The sequence below is a fragment of the Bufo gargarizans genome, chromosome 3 (genome assembly GCF_014858855.1).
Source record: "Bufo gargarizans isolate SCDJY-AF-19 chromosome 3, ASM1485885v1, whole genome shotgun sequence".
In the NCBI taxonomy this organism is placed as follows: domain Eukaryota; kingdom Metazoa; phylum Chordata; class Amphibia; order Anura; family Bufonidae; genus Bufo; species Bufo gargarizans.
The window spans coordinates 127707104-127725185 of NC_058082.1; the positions used below are offsets into that span (position 1 = coordinate 127707104).

The 18082-nt window shown below is 45.1% G+C and overlaps 2 protein-coding genes across 9 annotated transcripts in view; one reads left to right on the forward strand and one right to left on the reverse strand.

Moving 5' to 3' along the window:
- AKAP11 (A-kinase anchoring protein 11) overlaps nt 1-18082 on the reverse strand; it is a 117739-nt gene that overhangs the window by 63688 nt on the left and 35969 nt on the right. The gene's annotated exons all lie outside the window — the stretch shown is intronic.
- Nucleotides 1641-5121, forward strand: LOC122933025. Of its 6 annotated transcripts, none has more exons than XR_006388371.1 (3): nt 1641-3721; nt 3967-4059; nt 4270-5121. XR_006388371.1 is itself a non-coding variant. In XM_044287758.1 (3 exons), exons 1-3 carry the CDS (start codon nt 3622-3624, stop codon nt 5075-5077), a joined length of 996 nt encoding a protein of 331 aa, XP_044143693.1. In that variant the 5' UTR covers nt 1930-3621; the 3' UTR covers nt 5078-5121. The 6 variants fall into 6 exon arrangements, 2 of the variants coding, with proteins under 2 accessions (XP_044143693.1, XP_044143694.1); XR_006388370.1 differs by having other exon boundaries at nt 3967-4054; XM_044287758.1 differs by having other exon boundaries at nt 1930-3721; nt 3967-4054.

Sequence of the window (18082 nt, forward strand, 5' to 3'; positions counted from 1 at the left end):
ATGACTTTTTGATCGCTTGCTATTACACTTTTTGTGACGTAAGATGGCAAAAAATTGCTTTTTTTACACTTTTTTTTTCTTTTTTTTTTACGGTGCTCATCTGAGGGGTTAGGTCATGTGATAATTTTATAGAGCCGGTCGATACGGACGCGGCGATACCTAATATGTATACTTTATTTTTATTTATAAAAGTTTTACACAATTATTTTATTTTTGAAACAAAAAAAATCATGTTTTAGTGTTTCCATAGTCTAAGAGCCATAGTTTTTTCAGTTTTTGGGCGATTATCTTGAGTAGGGTCTCATTTTTTGCGGGATGAGATGACGGTTTTATTGGTACTATTTTGGCGTACATGCGACTTTTTTGATCACTTTTATTACCTTCTTTGGGAAGTAAGGTGGGCAAAATTTCAATTTTCTCATAGTTTTTATTTTTTTATTTTTATGGCGTTCACCGTGCGGGGAAAGTAACATGACCGTTTTATAGATCAGGTCGTTACGGACGCGGCGATACCTAATATGTGTAGTGTATTTTTTTATTTTTATTTTTATTCAGTGATAAATGTTTTTTTATTTTATCTTAACTTTTTTCACTTTTTTAAAAAAAAATTGGACCCAGACCCACTTGGTTCTTGAAGATCCAGTGGGTCTGATGTCTGTAAAATACAGTACAGAAACTATATAGGTTTCTGCACTGTATTTTACTTACACTGAACAGATCTATGCTTTCAGCACAGATCTGTTCAGCACCATGGACAGCAGGACGCCTGAGCAGGCGTCCTGTTGCCATGGGAACCTTCCCCGTCTGTCACAACTTCGCAGACGGGGAAGGGTGAGGACGGGGCTTCGGGGGGCTCTCTGGGGGCTCTCTCCCTCTCCCATCGGGGGGCTGCAAAGGCACAGCAGCCCCCCGATCGGAGAGGGAGGGAGCTCCTTGCGCTGTTAACCTTTTCCATACAGCGGTCCGTACGGACCGCTGCATGGAAAGGGTTAAACGGCTGACATCGCATCACCGATGTCAGCCGTTTATACCAGGGTGCCAGCAATGTGCTGGCACCCTGGTATAACCCACTAGACGCCAACGATTATGCAATGGGAGGCGGGCGGGGGATCGCGATCCCGCCTGCCGCACCGCCCGCCTCCCGCAACGCCCCCACTGCCTGCGACACCCCCCCTGCACCACCCGCCGCCATCAAATCATGCAGGGGTGCAGGGGGGGGTGCGCAATATTGATTTTAGGCACTCTGAAGTTTCTGATCCCCGCGGTCAGGGACCGCGGGGATCAGAAACTGCAAAAAGCGCAGCAAACCGCAGGTCTGAATTGACCTGCGGTTTGCTGCGATCGCCGACACGGGGGGGTCAAATGACCCCCCCCTGCATTGTTACGGGATGCCGGCTGAATGATTTCAGCCGGCGTCCCGTTCCGATTAACCCCCGCGGCGCCGGAATGCAGATTTTAAGTCAGGACGTACCGGTACGTCCTCGGTCCTTAAGGACTCGGGAAATAGGGCGTACCGGTACGTCCTCGGTCCTTAAGGGGTTAAAATGTGAGCTCGATCACCGCCATGCTGCCTATCACAAATTAAAAAGTGAGGCAGAGGAGCTGCACATCCGTTATAGCAGTCTGCAGCTAACAAATGAACTAAGCCAAACTGTAGCTGATGTTCAAGGTGATCTGTCTGATCATGAGGGATATCCAGACCCCCCAATTCTCACACCCCAAAATGTAGATATGTCATCATCACATGCTCTTAAAGCGCAATCCATCCGAGACCTTAAGCCCCCTGAGGGTGATGGCATGATTACACAGGAGGCCTTAACCCATTTCAGTCAGGCGTGTCAAGCTGTAACCGCCTTACTAGGCGCTAGCGACGCAAAAGGCCGCAGAAGTGCCCCTCCACGTCCTCCCCTGGGGAGGAATGTTAGGGTTAAGTCACCTGTGCCAAGTGGGTCTGATGGAAGTGAGCGGAGCATGAGTGATTGTGACAGTGATGTGGGAAAGCATGTGATCCATTCCCTACCACGCAGGCATAAGATTGCCCATCAGGGGGATGAGAGTTTCAGACGACCAACATATGCTGAGGTGGTCTCTAGAAAGAAAAATACTCAGTGTTCAGAAAAGGATCAGAACTCCTCGAGTATTATTAAGTTTTTAAATGTCACTGTGCCCAAATTCTCTAAAAAGGGTTCTCCTGAAATTGCCAATCACTTAGAACTGTACCAGTCCACCATGGATTCTTTAAAATTGTATTCTGATGCGGACAGGATCAGATTCCTACCATGGGCATTTGATGGTAAATATCGCCACTACTTTATTTCATTTAGGGAGAGGGGAATTCAGGATTGGCAGGATGTTTTGCATGAGGTCAAATTAGAATTTGGACCTTACCGTACTGTTACTGCTGCAAAACGTGATATCTATAAACTTACATGTAGACCCAATCAGAGTCCCCGTGAATTCCTCCCTATCCTTAAAAATGCCTATGGGTTGGCGTATAGATCCCCAAACTGGGAGTCTGAGGAGTTCAAAAAGCTGTTTTATGATGCAATGCCCATGCAAATTAAACTTAGCTTGGCTAGAGATCTTGATCTCAAAGCTCCCTTGGACAGGTTGGTGACGGCTGCCACCTCACTGTATAACATCAGTGAATGCCATGCTACAGGTGAGAGGAGATATAAAAAGTCCCCAGAACAAAGCATAGCAGAAGCTAAGGTAAACCCTAGCTTCAAATTTGAAACGCAGCCACGTAAGTACCCTCAGTCTACAGGACCTGTCCAACAAACCCAGCGACAACAGTTAGGACCCAAGCAAACAAGACCTCAGAGCCCCAATGGGCCAGAGGGGGATAACTCCAGTGCTGGCAGGTTTAACTACCGTCCCCAATATTACAATAGGGGTCCCCAGGGGGGATACAGACGCTGGAACAACAGGCCCAGACAACAGAAGGAAAATAGGCCTGAATCCCCTACCTCACCTAGAAGTCGGTCACCCACTTCTAATAAGGGCGCACCAGAGGTCCAAACTGTGCGCAAACCAAACAATCGTTTGGATCAGTTGGCAGATCAAGTGGCCAAATTACAGGAGATCGTTAGTAAAATGTCCCAGGTGTCAACTGGAAAACAGCCTGAGTCTTTTTTAGGGGCAACTGCAGGACCCAGCTCAGCCCCATAATGCAGGCAGGGCAGGGTCAGAGCCCAGGCCGGTGCAAGGCTACTGAGATGGTTGTAAAAGAATCTGATGTGATTTCTAATCCTACTTTGCCTTGCAGTGTTCCTGACCCTAAAATTGAGGCCAAGGAGGAGATGTCTAACATGTTGTCTATGTTACAGTCTAATCACGATGATTCCTGCACTAATGTGTCTTCTCCAGTGAGTGATCCTATCATCTCAGCGTCCACCTGTGAGCTGCCGCCTGTAAGCTGTGATGTGATCCAGTGTTCTCCGAAGGTGGGGGCTGCTGCTGCTGCCACCGCGAGCAGCAGGAATTCCAAGAATTCATCAGAGGTCGCGACGCTGCAGAAAGGTCAAATCCTTAACAAATGTCAAATAAGTGATCACCCTAATTTTTTATGTGATTTGTTTCAGATAGAAGGCCGATATTTTCTTGATTCCTATCTCCAAGATGAACTTATCGGACCAATCAGGGGTTTACTTGACACAGGATCACAAGCCACTATATTGTCATATAGTTATTTGCCCAGAAGAATCTGGAGAAAGCAGCCGTGAGTGCCAAAACCTACTATGATCTGAAGACTACTCAAAAGGAGTACCAAATTTCTGATCAGGTTTATCTCTATAACTTCGCCCGGGATCAGGTGAAGGAAAGGAAGTTCCTGCCTTCCTGGAAGGGACCCTATGTCGTCACTGACAAATTGTCACCTGTGGTCTACAAGATCAAAATTCCTAAGGGGGATGAATTTATAGAGAAATGGGTGCACATTAATCAATTACGTGTTTGTCATCCTAGGTCACAACTTCGCCAAATGGAAGGATTGCCGGATGATGAAGAGTAAAGAGATAACAAGGTTCCAGCTAAAGACGGAAACCCAGGATTGGTATAGTATGAACATACACATGAACTAACCTATCCTCATGTATTTTCCTCTGTAACTAATTATCTCTTGACTCACTTTTGTATCGAGAACTTGCTCTGTCCAAGAAAAGAAATGTTACCAAATCAAAGATGTATGGTAGTATTAACTCTTTTCTTGCAGGAGTGATAAAAAGTGGAAGGTGTATGTACTTATATTTGTCATACAATGTATTACAGGTGCAAAATGGCACAGAGGGTTGTTGCCGTTATCTACATCGTCCTGATCTTGGGGAAGGAGTTCCAGGCCGAGCCGATTGCTGTACCAGGCCCTTCATCTGGGATCATGCTACAGGATACCACGGGATTCATCTTGACGAATAAGAGGATTCTATCCCAAAAGATCTACGTCAGTTTGGACCCACGTGTCTTCGTCGAGAGACAGTTCAACATTTCTGAGATTTCGTCTCCGGAGATAAAGATTTGGTATCAAATGCACATCGGCTATTCCCAAGAAAGAGTTACACAGATCCTGGAACAGACAAGGAAAACCATGACCAGAGAACAGTTTTCAACAAGTCGACGACCAAAGCGGTTCATTTCTGCAATTACAGCCGCCATAATCTTTGCCGTAGTGGGCACTGTCATTGCCACCGGTGTATCAGCTGTTAATTCCATCTCTATTAAGACATTGGAACTTGAGATCGGTTCACTGAAAAGGAACCTAATGAGTATTCATGCAGAGATGGAGAACCAGAAAAAACATTTATCGGACTTATATTCCGTTGTAGAGGATACTGTCGTCACCACCGACTTTCACTCAAAGTTATTGACTCATTCAATGAATCTTCATGAGAGTCACGAACAGTTTAAACAAGAACTAATGTCTCTAAAGACTCTGAATGAAAACCCCATTGTGACATTCCAATGTAACCCAACATCTCTATTGGATTACATTGTAATGAAGGGGGATTTTGTTGTGCTTTTTCATAAGTTTAAACAGTTATATTTACTTATTTTAGTTATAATGGGTATTCATTGCCTTTAAGAGCAATGTTGATTTATATTCACTGTTTTGTATGAAGTTTCATGTAGGCCAAAGTAAGTCCATGAGAAGATTACTGTACTGTTCAAAAGCTACTGTTATTGTAACAATATATTATACATTTAGAAAGTTAGAAGATACACCGCACCTGCAGATTCTGAGGCTTCATTGTTTTTCCTATCTGAACATGAATTCTACAGTGTGAGAATGGTCTAGATGTTCCTCAAAGTATATATTCATGTATCAAAGTTTGTCCCTCAGCCCTGAGACAAGGCCTCTAGATGTCAGAGGTGTGAAGTAGTGAAAATATTAGGCATGTATGAGTTAACCCTTAATGGTATGATGCTTATTGCTTATACAACAGTGCCATCTAGATATAAGCGGTTAATACTACATCAGTAGCAAAATTGCATTCTGGGTAGTATTATGACGCCATGCTCCTTATCAATGCACACACCCCTCCAACAATGATTGGTAAGTTCCAAACTCGGAGGGCGTGTTCATCTGATAAGTTTTGGGTTAAGAAACCAGTTACCAGAAAAAAAGAAGAAAAGGAAAGGAAGAAAAAAAAAAAAGAGAAACAAACATTTGGATTATAGATCTCTGGAAAATCATTTGGATTATCGGGAAAAACTCTTGAGAGCTGGCTGCCCCAAGACTCTGCACATCACTTGACCCTTGGGTAATGTATATTTTGTTTTATGTAGTATTGATCTAAATTAATTGGCTTGATACTTAGCCAGATACCCGCTCATTTGCGGACGTGTAACGTTAGTTGCTACATCCGTATTTTCTCTGATTTCAGTTACGATGCATATAACTGAAAGAAGGGGATAATATTGGAGAAACTCTTTGTTGGGAATCTTTGAATTCCCTAGTTTTATATCAAGCCAATAATTTATAAGTTTTGTTGCAATACTACCATTATCTGAAAGATTGGTCATCATTTTTGGGCAGAGCAAGGGCTTGTACCTGTCATCTTCTTGATTGAGTTTTCCGCATAATCCATTGATTGTATATCTCTCACAGATTTAAAGCTGTATTGCATACTATTCTTGTGTTGGTTGAGTAGTGTTTTGTTGGTATCATATAGTGGTGAATTCTGGGTACTGCATATCATTGTATATTATTGAAATTTATATTGATTCATTTTCGTTTGTATTTTAACCTATTGTATAATAAACCATTTATATTTTTGCATAGACGCTTGTACCCTGTTTTACTGATTGCACAAAATAATCAGGTGCTTGATTGAACTCTTTAAGATGTTTATGTCCATCTAACTGGGTCAATATAGTTTGCATAATTTTTCTTTTGACCCGATAATTTTTTTTTTTTATATTGATATAAAGCATTTGCTTTATATACCCGACAACACACACACACACAAAATAGAAATGGCGGCACTGGACAAGAAATAAGCTGGCGGGTGCTAGGTCCAAGGGTGTAGCTGCTTACCCGATGAAATAGATAGAAAACCGGACATCCCTCCAGGTAAAAAAGAAGTTATTTTATTCACCCATGTGGTACAGGCAACGTTTCAGCTCATACAAAGAGCCTTTTTCAAGCAATGAACACAAGTGCATCATGGGGTATATATAGTCCAACCCCTCCATACAATAATCAACAAAGCAATAAACATCAATCAACATATTAAGCATAAATTAGAATGTGACAAAAACATTAAAAACACATTCATATAAAGTGCATACGGTCCATGTGAGGACATACCCATATAAAGATGAAGTGCATACATGATAACCATCATAATAAATTACACAGAAAAGTGCCAAGTGCCATCAATAGAATACATGTGTGCATCAACAATTGATAAGTGGGAGGAGTGATGTGATGCATGGAAATCTGCACAACAGAGAGAGGGGACAATGACATACCCTGCAGGAACACCTGAGTCCCACATGCGAACTATCGCCAAACCCATGCAGGCTGTCATATGTGGGAGAAACGTCTACTGATTTAAAGACGCGCCTAAATAACCATCGGTACACGATACGTAAAAAAAAGACAAGATTTGCCGAAACATTTTTCTGATTTCAAACATTCGGAGAAGGATCTCAAATGCTGGATCATAGATCATATTCCCATGCCTAGGCGTGGGGGAAATAGAGTATTGATGTTGAAAAAGAAGGAGTTATATTGGATATATACTTTGGATTGTTTGAAACCTAATGGGCTTAACATGGATTACAATCCGGGACTGTATTCTTAGGGAGGAGGTTTGCCCTACAATGTTTCTGCATGTATGATATAGTCGTGATCCTCGGTGTAGATAGTGGATTATGAACACAAACAAGCTATATCTTATATTTATTGTTTTCATTTTCATATTTTTTATATTTTCACAGATGGGATGGATGCTGGAGAATGAGGATCGGACGTGCCCTGCATAGGAACAGAGTGTCCACATGCTTATGTTATATTATATATTATCAACAGCAATTATGTTGTATTCCAGGTTGTGTCAAATACACACATCTTTTGCTGAATATTAACCTTTGGTTATTAGGAAATTCCTGATAGGGGTATAAAATAGAGGCGAATTGAGGGCTTTGTGGAGATAAGCGTGGCGTGCCCTGTCATACTTGCCGACACACTATGCCCACCTGGGTAGAGGGTCTATACCTCTGACGAGGTACAGCCTCCCCGTAAATATATCCTCTAAGATACCCTGTACACATGATGTTGTGTTAACTGCCATACCCCGTGATGGCGCTGCCCGCATCTTAGCACGAATGGGCATGCGTGCACGGTAGCAGATGTCTCGACCAATTGTAAAATGGCCATACGCCTGTAGCTAGAGTGCATGCTCCACATACGGTACTCTGTGACCTCATGCAGTAGGTCTTTGACACAACCTGGCCCTTGCGCAGCAGCAACTTCCGAACGCCGGATTTGGCGATAGGATCTATCTATATGTCTCTTTATTTCATATTCAAATAAATAAATTAAAACTAGACAGTACTCCAACTTCAGGTGAAAAAGTGATGACCCAATTTATTTCCCAGGCAACGTTTCGGCCCACTCAATGAGGCCTTTGTCAAGCAAAGCAATAGTGTCCCAAGTGAGTATACATACCCATAATTCCAAAGTGTGAGTAAATCACATGATACATACTAAGTGATAATTGAACACATAATAGATGCATCAAATAGACAATTGATCACATGGTATCCAAGACTATTACAGAGTAGTAAAAAATAAAACATTGCATAGATGTCATAAAAAAACATTACAATTAATAAAGAATCTCCATAATTATGGTGAAGACATAATAAATATGACACATAATCAAAATATTGATATGTGAGCCTGTGCATTAGTGCTAAAGTGCAAGTGCATAGTATCTAAAGCACGGGTGTCAAACACAAGGCCCACGGGCCGAATCCGGCCCGCCAGACCTCGTCATGTGGCCCGCGTAGCCGCCGTCGGCCGCCAGCCTTCACCTTTTATTATCACTTCCTGCAGGCGGCCCCTGCAGGAAGTGATAATAAATCGCATAAGGAGCGCTGTGTATTACCGGTACTTACAACTACAAGCGCTCGCCGAGAGGAGGGAGGAGGCAGGCTGGGAGGATGGGCGCTGGCAGTGTGAGTCATACGTCACGCGCCTGCGCCGCCCACTTTATGAATGAAGCAGGCGGCGTGGGCACATGACGTATGACTCACGCTGCCAGCGCCTGTCCTCCCGGCCTGCCTCCTCCCTCCTCTCTGCCTACCGAGCGGCGAGCGCTTGTAGTTGTAAGTACCGTAATACACAGCGCTGATTATGCGATTACATACAATTAACTATTAGACATAGGATTATACAGTGAGCGGGGCCCGTGTAGTAGATACAGTCACTGCACGGGCCCCGCTGTCATTATAAAAGCAGATGCCGGCCCCTAGCCCGTGTATTGAGGGTTATTCACTACAGGGACACTTATGGAGGGGATCTGTGAATGACACATAGCATAAGATGCTATATATGTGTCATCCACAGATCCCTCCCATAACTGTCATACACAGATCCCCCATAAGAGCCACCCACAGATCCCCCATAACAGTGCGTCACCCACAGATCCCCCATAACAGTGCGTCACCCACAGATCCCCCATAACAGTGCGTCACCCACAGATCCCCCGTAACAGTGCGTCACCCACAGATCCCCCGTAACAGTGCGTCACCCACAGATCCCCCGTAACAGTGCGTCACCCACAGATCCCCCATAACAGTGCGTCACCCACAGATCCCCCATAACAGTGCGTCACCCACAGATCCCCCATAACAGTGCGTCACCCACAGATCCCCCATAACAGTGCGTCACCCACAGATCCCCCATAACAGTGCGTCACCCACAGATCCCCCATAACAGTGCGTCACCCACAGATCCCCCATAACAGTGCGTCACCCACAGATCCCCCATAACAGTGCGTCACCCACAGATCCCCCATAACAGTGCCATCCACAGATCCCCCATAACAGTGCCATCCACAGATCCCCCATAACAGTGCCACCCACAGACCACAATTAGTTCAAAAGCACACCTTTTGGTTCAAATTTTTTTTTTCTTATTTTCCTCCTCAAAAACCTAGGTGCGTCTTATGGGCCGGTGCGTCTTATAGGGCGAAAAATACGGTAACCCTTACAGTTCTGGAATGTGTTGGATAACACTGACAGCATTATGTCAGTGTTATCCAACACATTCCAGAACTGTAAGGGTTACATAGCATCATAAATCAGTATAATGCTATGTGACCCCAGTCAGCGCTTGCAGGTCAAGCTTTCAGAGCTAGTTATTACTTACATTATTGACAATAATTTATGATAATAAAGAGTGGACACATAAGTCCTACAGATACAACCGGCCCTTTGAGGGTGACCAAACTGCTGATGCGGCCCCAGATGAATTTGAGTTTGACACCCCTGATCTAAAGGGTTAAAAATGCATCCCCAACTGATTAAGGTGCAGCTGTATTAAATCTAATATATTTCAAAAACCAAAACCAGCTTACCATTGGTGGTTCAGTGTGGCCACATGTACTCGGCGTCCCTGTATGCACAAGCGTGGGGCCCGACACTCCACCCCATCCTCCCAGACGCAAGCGGCGCGGCTCACAACACTCGCCCACGTGATCGGAGGCGCAGTGACGTAGACCACGTCACATGCACCATGAGGAGGAAAGGAGCGAACCATGTGACTCCACCCAAGCCAATCCACCACAGGGGTGTGTCCAGTCTCCGTAGGTACTGGACAAGTTTATAAACAACTCAAAGTAAAAAAAAGCATCAGTGAGACCATCTAGATAAGTAAATCGGTATAGGCTGACAGATCTATTAGGACCAGAGATTCAATATAAGTTTGATTGTGAAAACATGGATGGCACATCTAGTGTCGAGGCGGCATCCATCATGGTGACATCGCGGCACACATCTTTATAAAGAGACATATAGACAGAGATAGAGATATATATATATATATATATACACACATACACATACACACACACACATACACTGCTCAAAAAAATAAAGGGAACACTTAAACAACACAATGTAACTCCATTGTAAGTCAATCACACTTCTGTGAAATCAAACTGTCCACTTAGGGAGCAACACTGAGTGACAATCAATTTCACATGCTGTTGTACAAATGGGATAGACAACAGGTGGAAATTATAGGCAATTAGCAAGACACCCCCAATAAAGGAGTGGTTCTGCAGGTGGTGACCACAGACCACTTCTCAGTTTCTATGCTTCCTGGCTGATGTTTTGGTCACTTTTGAATGCTGGTGGTGCTTTTACTCTATTGGTAGCATGAGATGGAGTCTAGAACCCACACAAGTGGCTCAGGTAGTGCAGCTTATCCAAGATGGCACATCAATGCGAGCTGTGGCAAGAAGGTTTGCTGTGTCTGTCAGCGTAGTGTCCAGAGCATGGAGGCGCTACCAGGAGACAGGCCAGTTCATCAGGAGACGTGGAGGAGGCCGTAGGAGGGCAACAACCCAGCATCAGGACCGCTACCTCCGCCTTTGTGCAAGGTGGAACAGGAGGAGCACTGCCAGAACCCTGCAAAATGACCTCCAGCAGGCCACAAATGTGCATGTGTCTGCTCAAACGGTCAGAAACAGACTCCATAAGGGTGATATGAGGGCCCGACGTCCACAGGTGGGGGTTGTGCTTACAGCCCAACACCATGCAGGACGTTTGGCAAATTCGCCAATGGCGCCCTGTGCTCTTCACAGCTAAACGCAGGTTCACACTGAGCACATGACAGACGTGACAGAGTCTGGAGACGCCGTGGAGAACGTTCTGCTGCCTGCAACACACTCCAGCATGACCGGTTTGGCATTGGGTCAGTAATGGTGTGGGGTGGCATTTCTTTGGAGGGCCGCACAGCCCTCCATGTGCTTGCCAGAGGTAGTCTGACTGCCATTAGGTACCGAGATGAGATCCTCAGACCCCTTGTGAGACCATATGCTGGTGCGGTTGGCCCTGGGTTCCTCCTAATCCAAGACAATGCTAGACCTCATGTGGCTGGAGTGTGTCAGCAGTTCCTGCAAGACGAAGGCATTGATGCTATGGACTGGCCCACCCGTTCCCCAGACATGAATCCAATTGAGCACATCTGGGACATCATGTCTCGCTCTATCCACCAACGTCACGTTGCACCACAGACTGTACAGGAGTTGGCAGATGCTTTCGTCCAGGTCTGGGAGGAGATCCCTCAGGAGACCGTCCGCCACCTCATCAGGAGCATGCACAGGAGTTGCCTTTCCAAGAATCTAGTACACCAGGATACAGTGGCCTTAAATCTGTGGCTGTAATCTGGGTTAGATTTGTCCCACTGAAATGCAAACAAACGTATTTTATTTTGTGTCACTACATAACTGTTTTGGCGATGGTCATTCACCATGTCTGCTACATGTTTTTCGAGTTCTGGCCAATGTGGGGTGCCTCTTCTTAATGCACACTTACCCCTTGGCATACTCTTTTATGCTTTTTCATTTGCTTTCCAGTCCCAAACCATCTTTTCTGTTACTCCATATTGTCTTGCAGCAGTGCAGTCATTATGTTCCATGGCAAAGTTTACAACTGTAAGTATGAAACTGGCTTCATATTTCTTTCTTCTTGCTGGTAGAGCCATGATGGGGTCTTGACTGTTAGCCATTTGTATACTGTACTGTATGAACCGGTACAGATACTGGTGCTGTACTGTATGAACCGGTACAGATACTGGTGCTGTACTGTATGAACCGGTACAGATACTGGTGCTGTACTGTATTTACCACCACATGTATCTGCTCCCCAGATAGACTCAGTTTTTTCACCACAGATAAGATGCACACCAAACTTCATTAGAGATCCGCCGTTCCAACATTAGAATTGGCTGAAGTCCAGATGCTCCTGCTTCCCCTTGCCTTCCCTCAGAATCGCCAATCCAACCCAGTATACAACAACCAGCCAATCACGGCAAGCGATGTACCGGTATTTTCTGTGCACAATGCATACAAAGCCTGCTTGGATTGGGTGGGTCAGCTCTCCCTGCCTGCCCAGCCCTCCCTGTCTTCAAGACGATCTGAGCGGTAGTACGCAATGTGGCACTGCCGGCATGAGAAAACCACTGAGAGCAGGGAGAGGGGGCTGCTTCAGGAGCGGCTGGCCTGGATGCAGCGCACGGTGGCTCAGCTAGCCTCCAGTCCAGCTAGGAAGCAAGTTTCAGCACGCCGTATACCGGCATATAAGACGACCCTCAACTTTTGAGAAGATTTTCATGTGTTAAAAAGTAGTCTTATACGCAGGAAAATACAGTACTCTACAGGGTGGGCAATTTATATGGATACACCTTAATAAAAAGGGAATGGTTGGTGATATTAACTTCCTGTTTGTGGCACATTAGTATATGTGAGGGGGGGAAACTTTTCAAGATGGGTGGTGACCATGGTGGCCATTTTGAAGTTGGCCATTTTGAATCGAACTTTTGTTTTTTCAATAGGAAGAGGGTCATGTGACATCAAACTTTTTGGGAATTTCAGAAGAAAAACAATGCTGTGCTTGGTTTTAACGTAACTTATTCTTTCATGAGTTATTTACAAGTTTCTGACCACTTATAAAATGTGTTCAATGTGCTGCCCATTGTGTTGGATTGTCAATGCAACCCTCTTCTCCCACTCTTCACACACTGATAGCAACACCGCAGGAGAAATGCTAGCACAGGCTTCCAGTATCCGTAGTTTCAGGTGATGCACATCTCGTATCTTCACGTATTACACTACCCTACGCCAGCTCTCTATTAATATACTAAGAAATGTTATAAGGACTGACACTATATCTATAAAAGGTGAAATATTAATAAGAAGAGGATATTTTGGATTATAACTTGATTATAAGTAAATGTGGTTGCAATATAATCACACTATATAACTCATGAGAATCAGCTAATAATAGCTATAGATCCTCTTTCTGGATCCAGATAGAGAGGCAATAAGAGTTCAGGTGGACCTACAGTTAGGTCCATAAATATTGGGACATCGACACAATTCTAACATTTTTGGCTCTATACACCACCTGAACACCACAATGGATTTGAAATGAAATGAACAAGATGTGCTTTAACTGCAGACTGTCAGCTTTAATTTGAGGGTATTTACATCCAAATCAGGTGAACAGTGTTTTGAGCAAGTGAAATGCACGCTCAACGGACTCAGGTCAGGTGATTGACTTGGCCATTGCATAACATTCCACTTCTTTCCCTTAAAAAAACTCTTTGGTTGCTTTTGCAGTATGCTTTGGGTATTGTCCATCTGCACTGTGAAGCGCTGTCCAATGAGTTCTGAAGCATTTGGCTGAATATGAGCAGATAATATTCCCCGAAACACTTCAGAATTCATCCTGCTGCTTTTGTCAGCAGTCACATCATCAATAAATACAAAAGAACCAGTTCCATTGGCAACCATACATGCCCACGCCATGACACTACCACCACCATGCTTCACTGATGAGGTGGTATGCTTAGGATCATGAGCAGTTCCTTTCCTTCTCCATACTCTTCCCATCACTCTGGTACAAGTTGATCTTGGTCTCATCTGTCCTTAGGATGTTGTTCCAGAACTGTGAAGGCTTTTTTAGATGTCGTTTGGCAAACTTTAATCTGGCCTTCCTGTTTTTGAGGCTCACCAATGTGGTGAACCCTCGGTATTCACTCTGGTGAAGTCTTCTCTTGATTGTTGACTTTGACACACATACACCTACATCCTGGAGAGTGTTTTTGATCTGGCCAACTGTTGTGAAGGGCGTTTTATTCACCAGGGAAAGAATTCTTCGGTCATCCACCACAGTTTTCCGTGGTCTTCTGAGTCTTTTGGTGTTGCTGACCTCACCGATGCGTATGAAGGTCGTATGAACCCAGGACCTTTTATCTGCTCATTGCAATTGGGATAATACGGGAATAACACACACCTGGCCATGGAACAGCTGAGAAGCCAATTGTCCCATTACTTTTGTTCCCTTAACAAGTGGGAGGCATATATGCAAACTGTTCTAATTCCTACACCGTTCACCTGAGTTGGATGTAAATACCCTCAAATTAAAGCTGACAGTCTGCAGTTAAAGCACATCTTGTTCGTTTCATTTCAAATCCATTGTGGTGGTGTATAGAGCCAAAAATTTTAGAATTGTGTCAATGTCCAAATATTTATGGACCTGACTGTATACCACATACAAGTATAAACTGAACTTTTTATTGTATTTTCCATTTTTAATTTTACCTTTATTTTTATTGTATTTATTTTTTACTTTTACCTATATACAGGTAAGACTTGAAAAATTAGAATATCATGCAAAGTTAATTTATTTCAGTAATGCAACTTAAAAGGTGATAGAGATAGACTCATTACATGCAAAGCGAGATATTTCAAGCCCTTATTTGTTTGCCAAATCTGTGCAAAGATGTGGATTCATCGTCTTTTTCTGTCCGGTAGTCTCACGTTTTGATGGCAAAGGCAAAAAAACTCTCCCTTTTTGAACGTGGTCGGGTTGTTGAACTGCATAAGCAGGGTCTCTCACAGCTGCTGAGGTGGGACGCAGTAAGACAGTCATTTGGAATTTCTTAAATGATCCTAGGGTTATAGAACAAAAATGTCAAGTGGAAGACCCAAAAAAATTCCATCAGCACTGAGCCGGAGGATCCAATTGGCTGTCCGTCAAGACACTGGACGATCCTCGACCCAAATTAAGGCCCTTACTGGTGCTGACTGCAGCCCCATAACCATCAGACGGCATCTGAGACTGAAGGGCTTCAAAAACAAAAAACATCTTCAAAAACCTCGTCTCCTTGAACACCACAGAACTGCTCGCTTGGACTTTGCAAGAGAGCACCAAACAAGGGACATTCAAAAGGTGGAAGAAAGTTTTATTCTCTGATGAGAAAAAAATTTAACCTTGATAGTCCTGATGGTCTCCAACGTTACTGGCCTGACAAGCAGATTCCACCCAAGATGTTTTCTACGCGCCACAGTGGAGGGGGCGCCATAATGGTCTGGGGTGCTTTTTCCTTCAGTGGAACAATGGAGCTTCAGGAAGTACAGGGGCGTCAAACGGCCGCTGGCTATGTCCAGATGTTGCAGAGAGCATTCCTAATGACTGAGGGCACTCGTCTGTGTGGTAATGACTGTGTTTTTCAACAGGACAACGCAACAGTACACAATGCCCGCAGAACAAGGGACTTCTTCCAGTAGAACAACATCAATCTTTTGGCCCATCCTGCGTGTTCCCCTGATCTAAATCCAATTGAGAACCTTTGGGGATGGATGGCAAGGGAAGTTTACAAAAATGGACAACGGTTCCAGACAGTAGCTGGCCTTCGTGCGGCCGTCTTCACCACTTGGAGAAATGTTCCCACACACCAAAACAAATTTTGGAAGTGATAAACAATAACGGCAGATCTACTCATTACTGAGTTCATGTTTGGAAGTTGGATTTCTGTTTTGAAAGGAGGGGGGGGGGGGGGTAGTTTTTTTTGGGAGGTGTGGTCCTAAACTTTTGATCCGCTGAAAAACAGCCTGTTTCAGTTTATTCGTTGTTTTCATTAAATTGAATGCTCAAAAAATGTTTTGTCTCACTCCCATTTCTTCCTGTTGCATGTTGAAGCTCTACTTGGAACCTTGTTAAGATCCAGCCATGCTAAATATGATTTTTTGCCATTTTTCAAGTGGTCTTAAACTTTTGATCAGGACTGTATATTCAAGTCCCTGGGTGGTTCTAAATATAGAGTGTCTGTCTACAACAATTTTATTGAACACATTACAAGTACAGCCAACAGGGGGCAGCATCACAAGCAGACAATCTCTGCTCTAGTAATGATGCTGGCTCCTGTTCCTGAAAGTATAAACTAAAAGATCAGTGGTGGGCAAACTTTTTTGTCAACTGAACCAAATATCGCCAAAACCACGATTGAAATTTCTTTTGAGAGCCACATTTTTAAAACCTAAAATATTGCGTCAACAGTACCAGTGAGGACTATTAGGGCTCATGCACACGACCGTGTGCCCACCGTTGCCATATTGCAGGCTGCATACAGCGGGTCCGCAATACACAGGCACTGGCCGTGTGCAGCCCACATCATGGACCCATTCACTTCAGCATACGCTACTTTTTTGCGGTGCAGGCAATCGGATGCGGATCGCGAACCCCATTCAAGTGAATGGGTCCGCGATCCTCATGCAGCTGCCCCATGGTCTGTGTCCGTGCACTGCGGACCGCTATTTGAGGTCCGCAGCACAGGCACGGCGCCCTTACATTCGTGGGCATGAGCCCAGAGTGTGTTTTTAACATACTGCGGGACAGGATGATTTTGGATGGCAATCCTTCCGTACTGCAATCCGTGGATGACGCACTGTTATGGGGGGGATATCCGTGGATGACGCACTGTTATGGGGGGGATATCCGTGGATGACGCACTGTTATGGGGGGGGGATATCCGTGGATGACGCACTGTTATGGGGGGGGGATATCCGTGGATGACGCACTGTTATGGGGGGGGATATCCGTGGATGACGCACTGTTATGGGGGGGGGGATATCCGTGGATGACGCACTGTTATGGGGGGGGGGATATCCGTGGATGACGCACTGTTATGGGGGGGGGGATATCCGTGGATGACGCACTGCTATGGGGGGGGGATATCCGTGGATGACGCACTGTTATGGGGGGGGGATATCCGTGGATGACGCACTGTTATGGGGGGGGGATATCCGTGGATGACGCACTGTTATGGGGGGGGGATATCCGTGGATGACGCACTGTTATGGGGGGGGGATATCCGTGGATGACGCACTGTTATGGGGGGGGGATATCCGTGGATGACGCACTGTTATGGGGGGGGGGTATCCGTGGATGACGCACTGTTATGGGGGGGATATCCGTGGATGACGCACTGTTATGGGGGGGGGGTATCCGTGGATGACGCACTGTTATGGGGGGGATATCCGTGGATGACGCACTGGTATGGGGGGGGATATCCGTGGCTGACGCACTGTTATGGGGGGGATATCCGTGGATGACGCACTGTTATGGGGGGGGGATATCCGTGGATGACGCACTGTTATGGGGGGGATATCCGTGGATGACGCACTGTTATGGGGGGGATATCCGTGGATGACGCACTGTTATGGGGGGGGATATCCGTGGATGACGCACTGTTATGGGGGGGATATCCGTGGATGACGCACTGTTATGGGGGGGGATATCCGTGGATGACGCACTGTTATGGGGGGGGATATCCGTGGATGACGCACTGTTATGGGGGGGGATATCCGTGGATGACGCACTGTTATGGGGGGGGGATATCCGTGGATGACGCACTGTTATGGGGGGGATATCCGTGGATGACGCACTGTTATGGGGGGGATATCCGTGGATGACGCACTGTTATGGGGGGGGGATATCCGTGGATGACACATATATAGCATAAGATGCTATATAAGTGCCCTCCACAGGTATCCCCCATAAGTGC

What these genes read in the sequence shown, in the direction of transcription:
- LOC122933025 (XM_044287758.1), top strand. Translation starts at nt 3,622, where the DNA reads ATGAACTTATCGGACCAATCAGGGGTTTACTTGACACAGGATCACAAG. An exon ending in AGAATCTGGAGAAAGCAGCC is followed by an intron (nt 3,722 to 3,966) that starts GTGAGTGCCAAA and finishes TTGTCATCCTAG; the next exon opens with GTCACAACTTCGCCAAATGG. An exon ending in AAGACGGAAACCCAGGATTG is followed by an intron (nt 4,055 to 4,269) that starts GTATAGTATGAA and finishes AATGTATTACAG; the next exon opens with GTGCAAAATGGCACAGAGGG.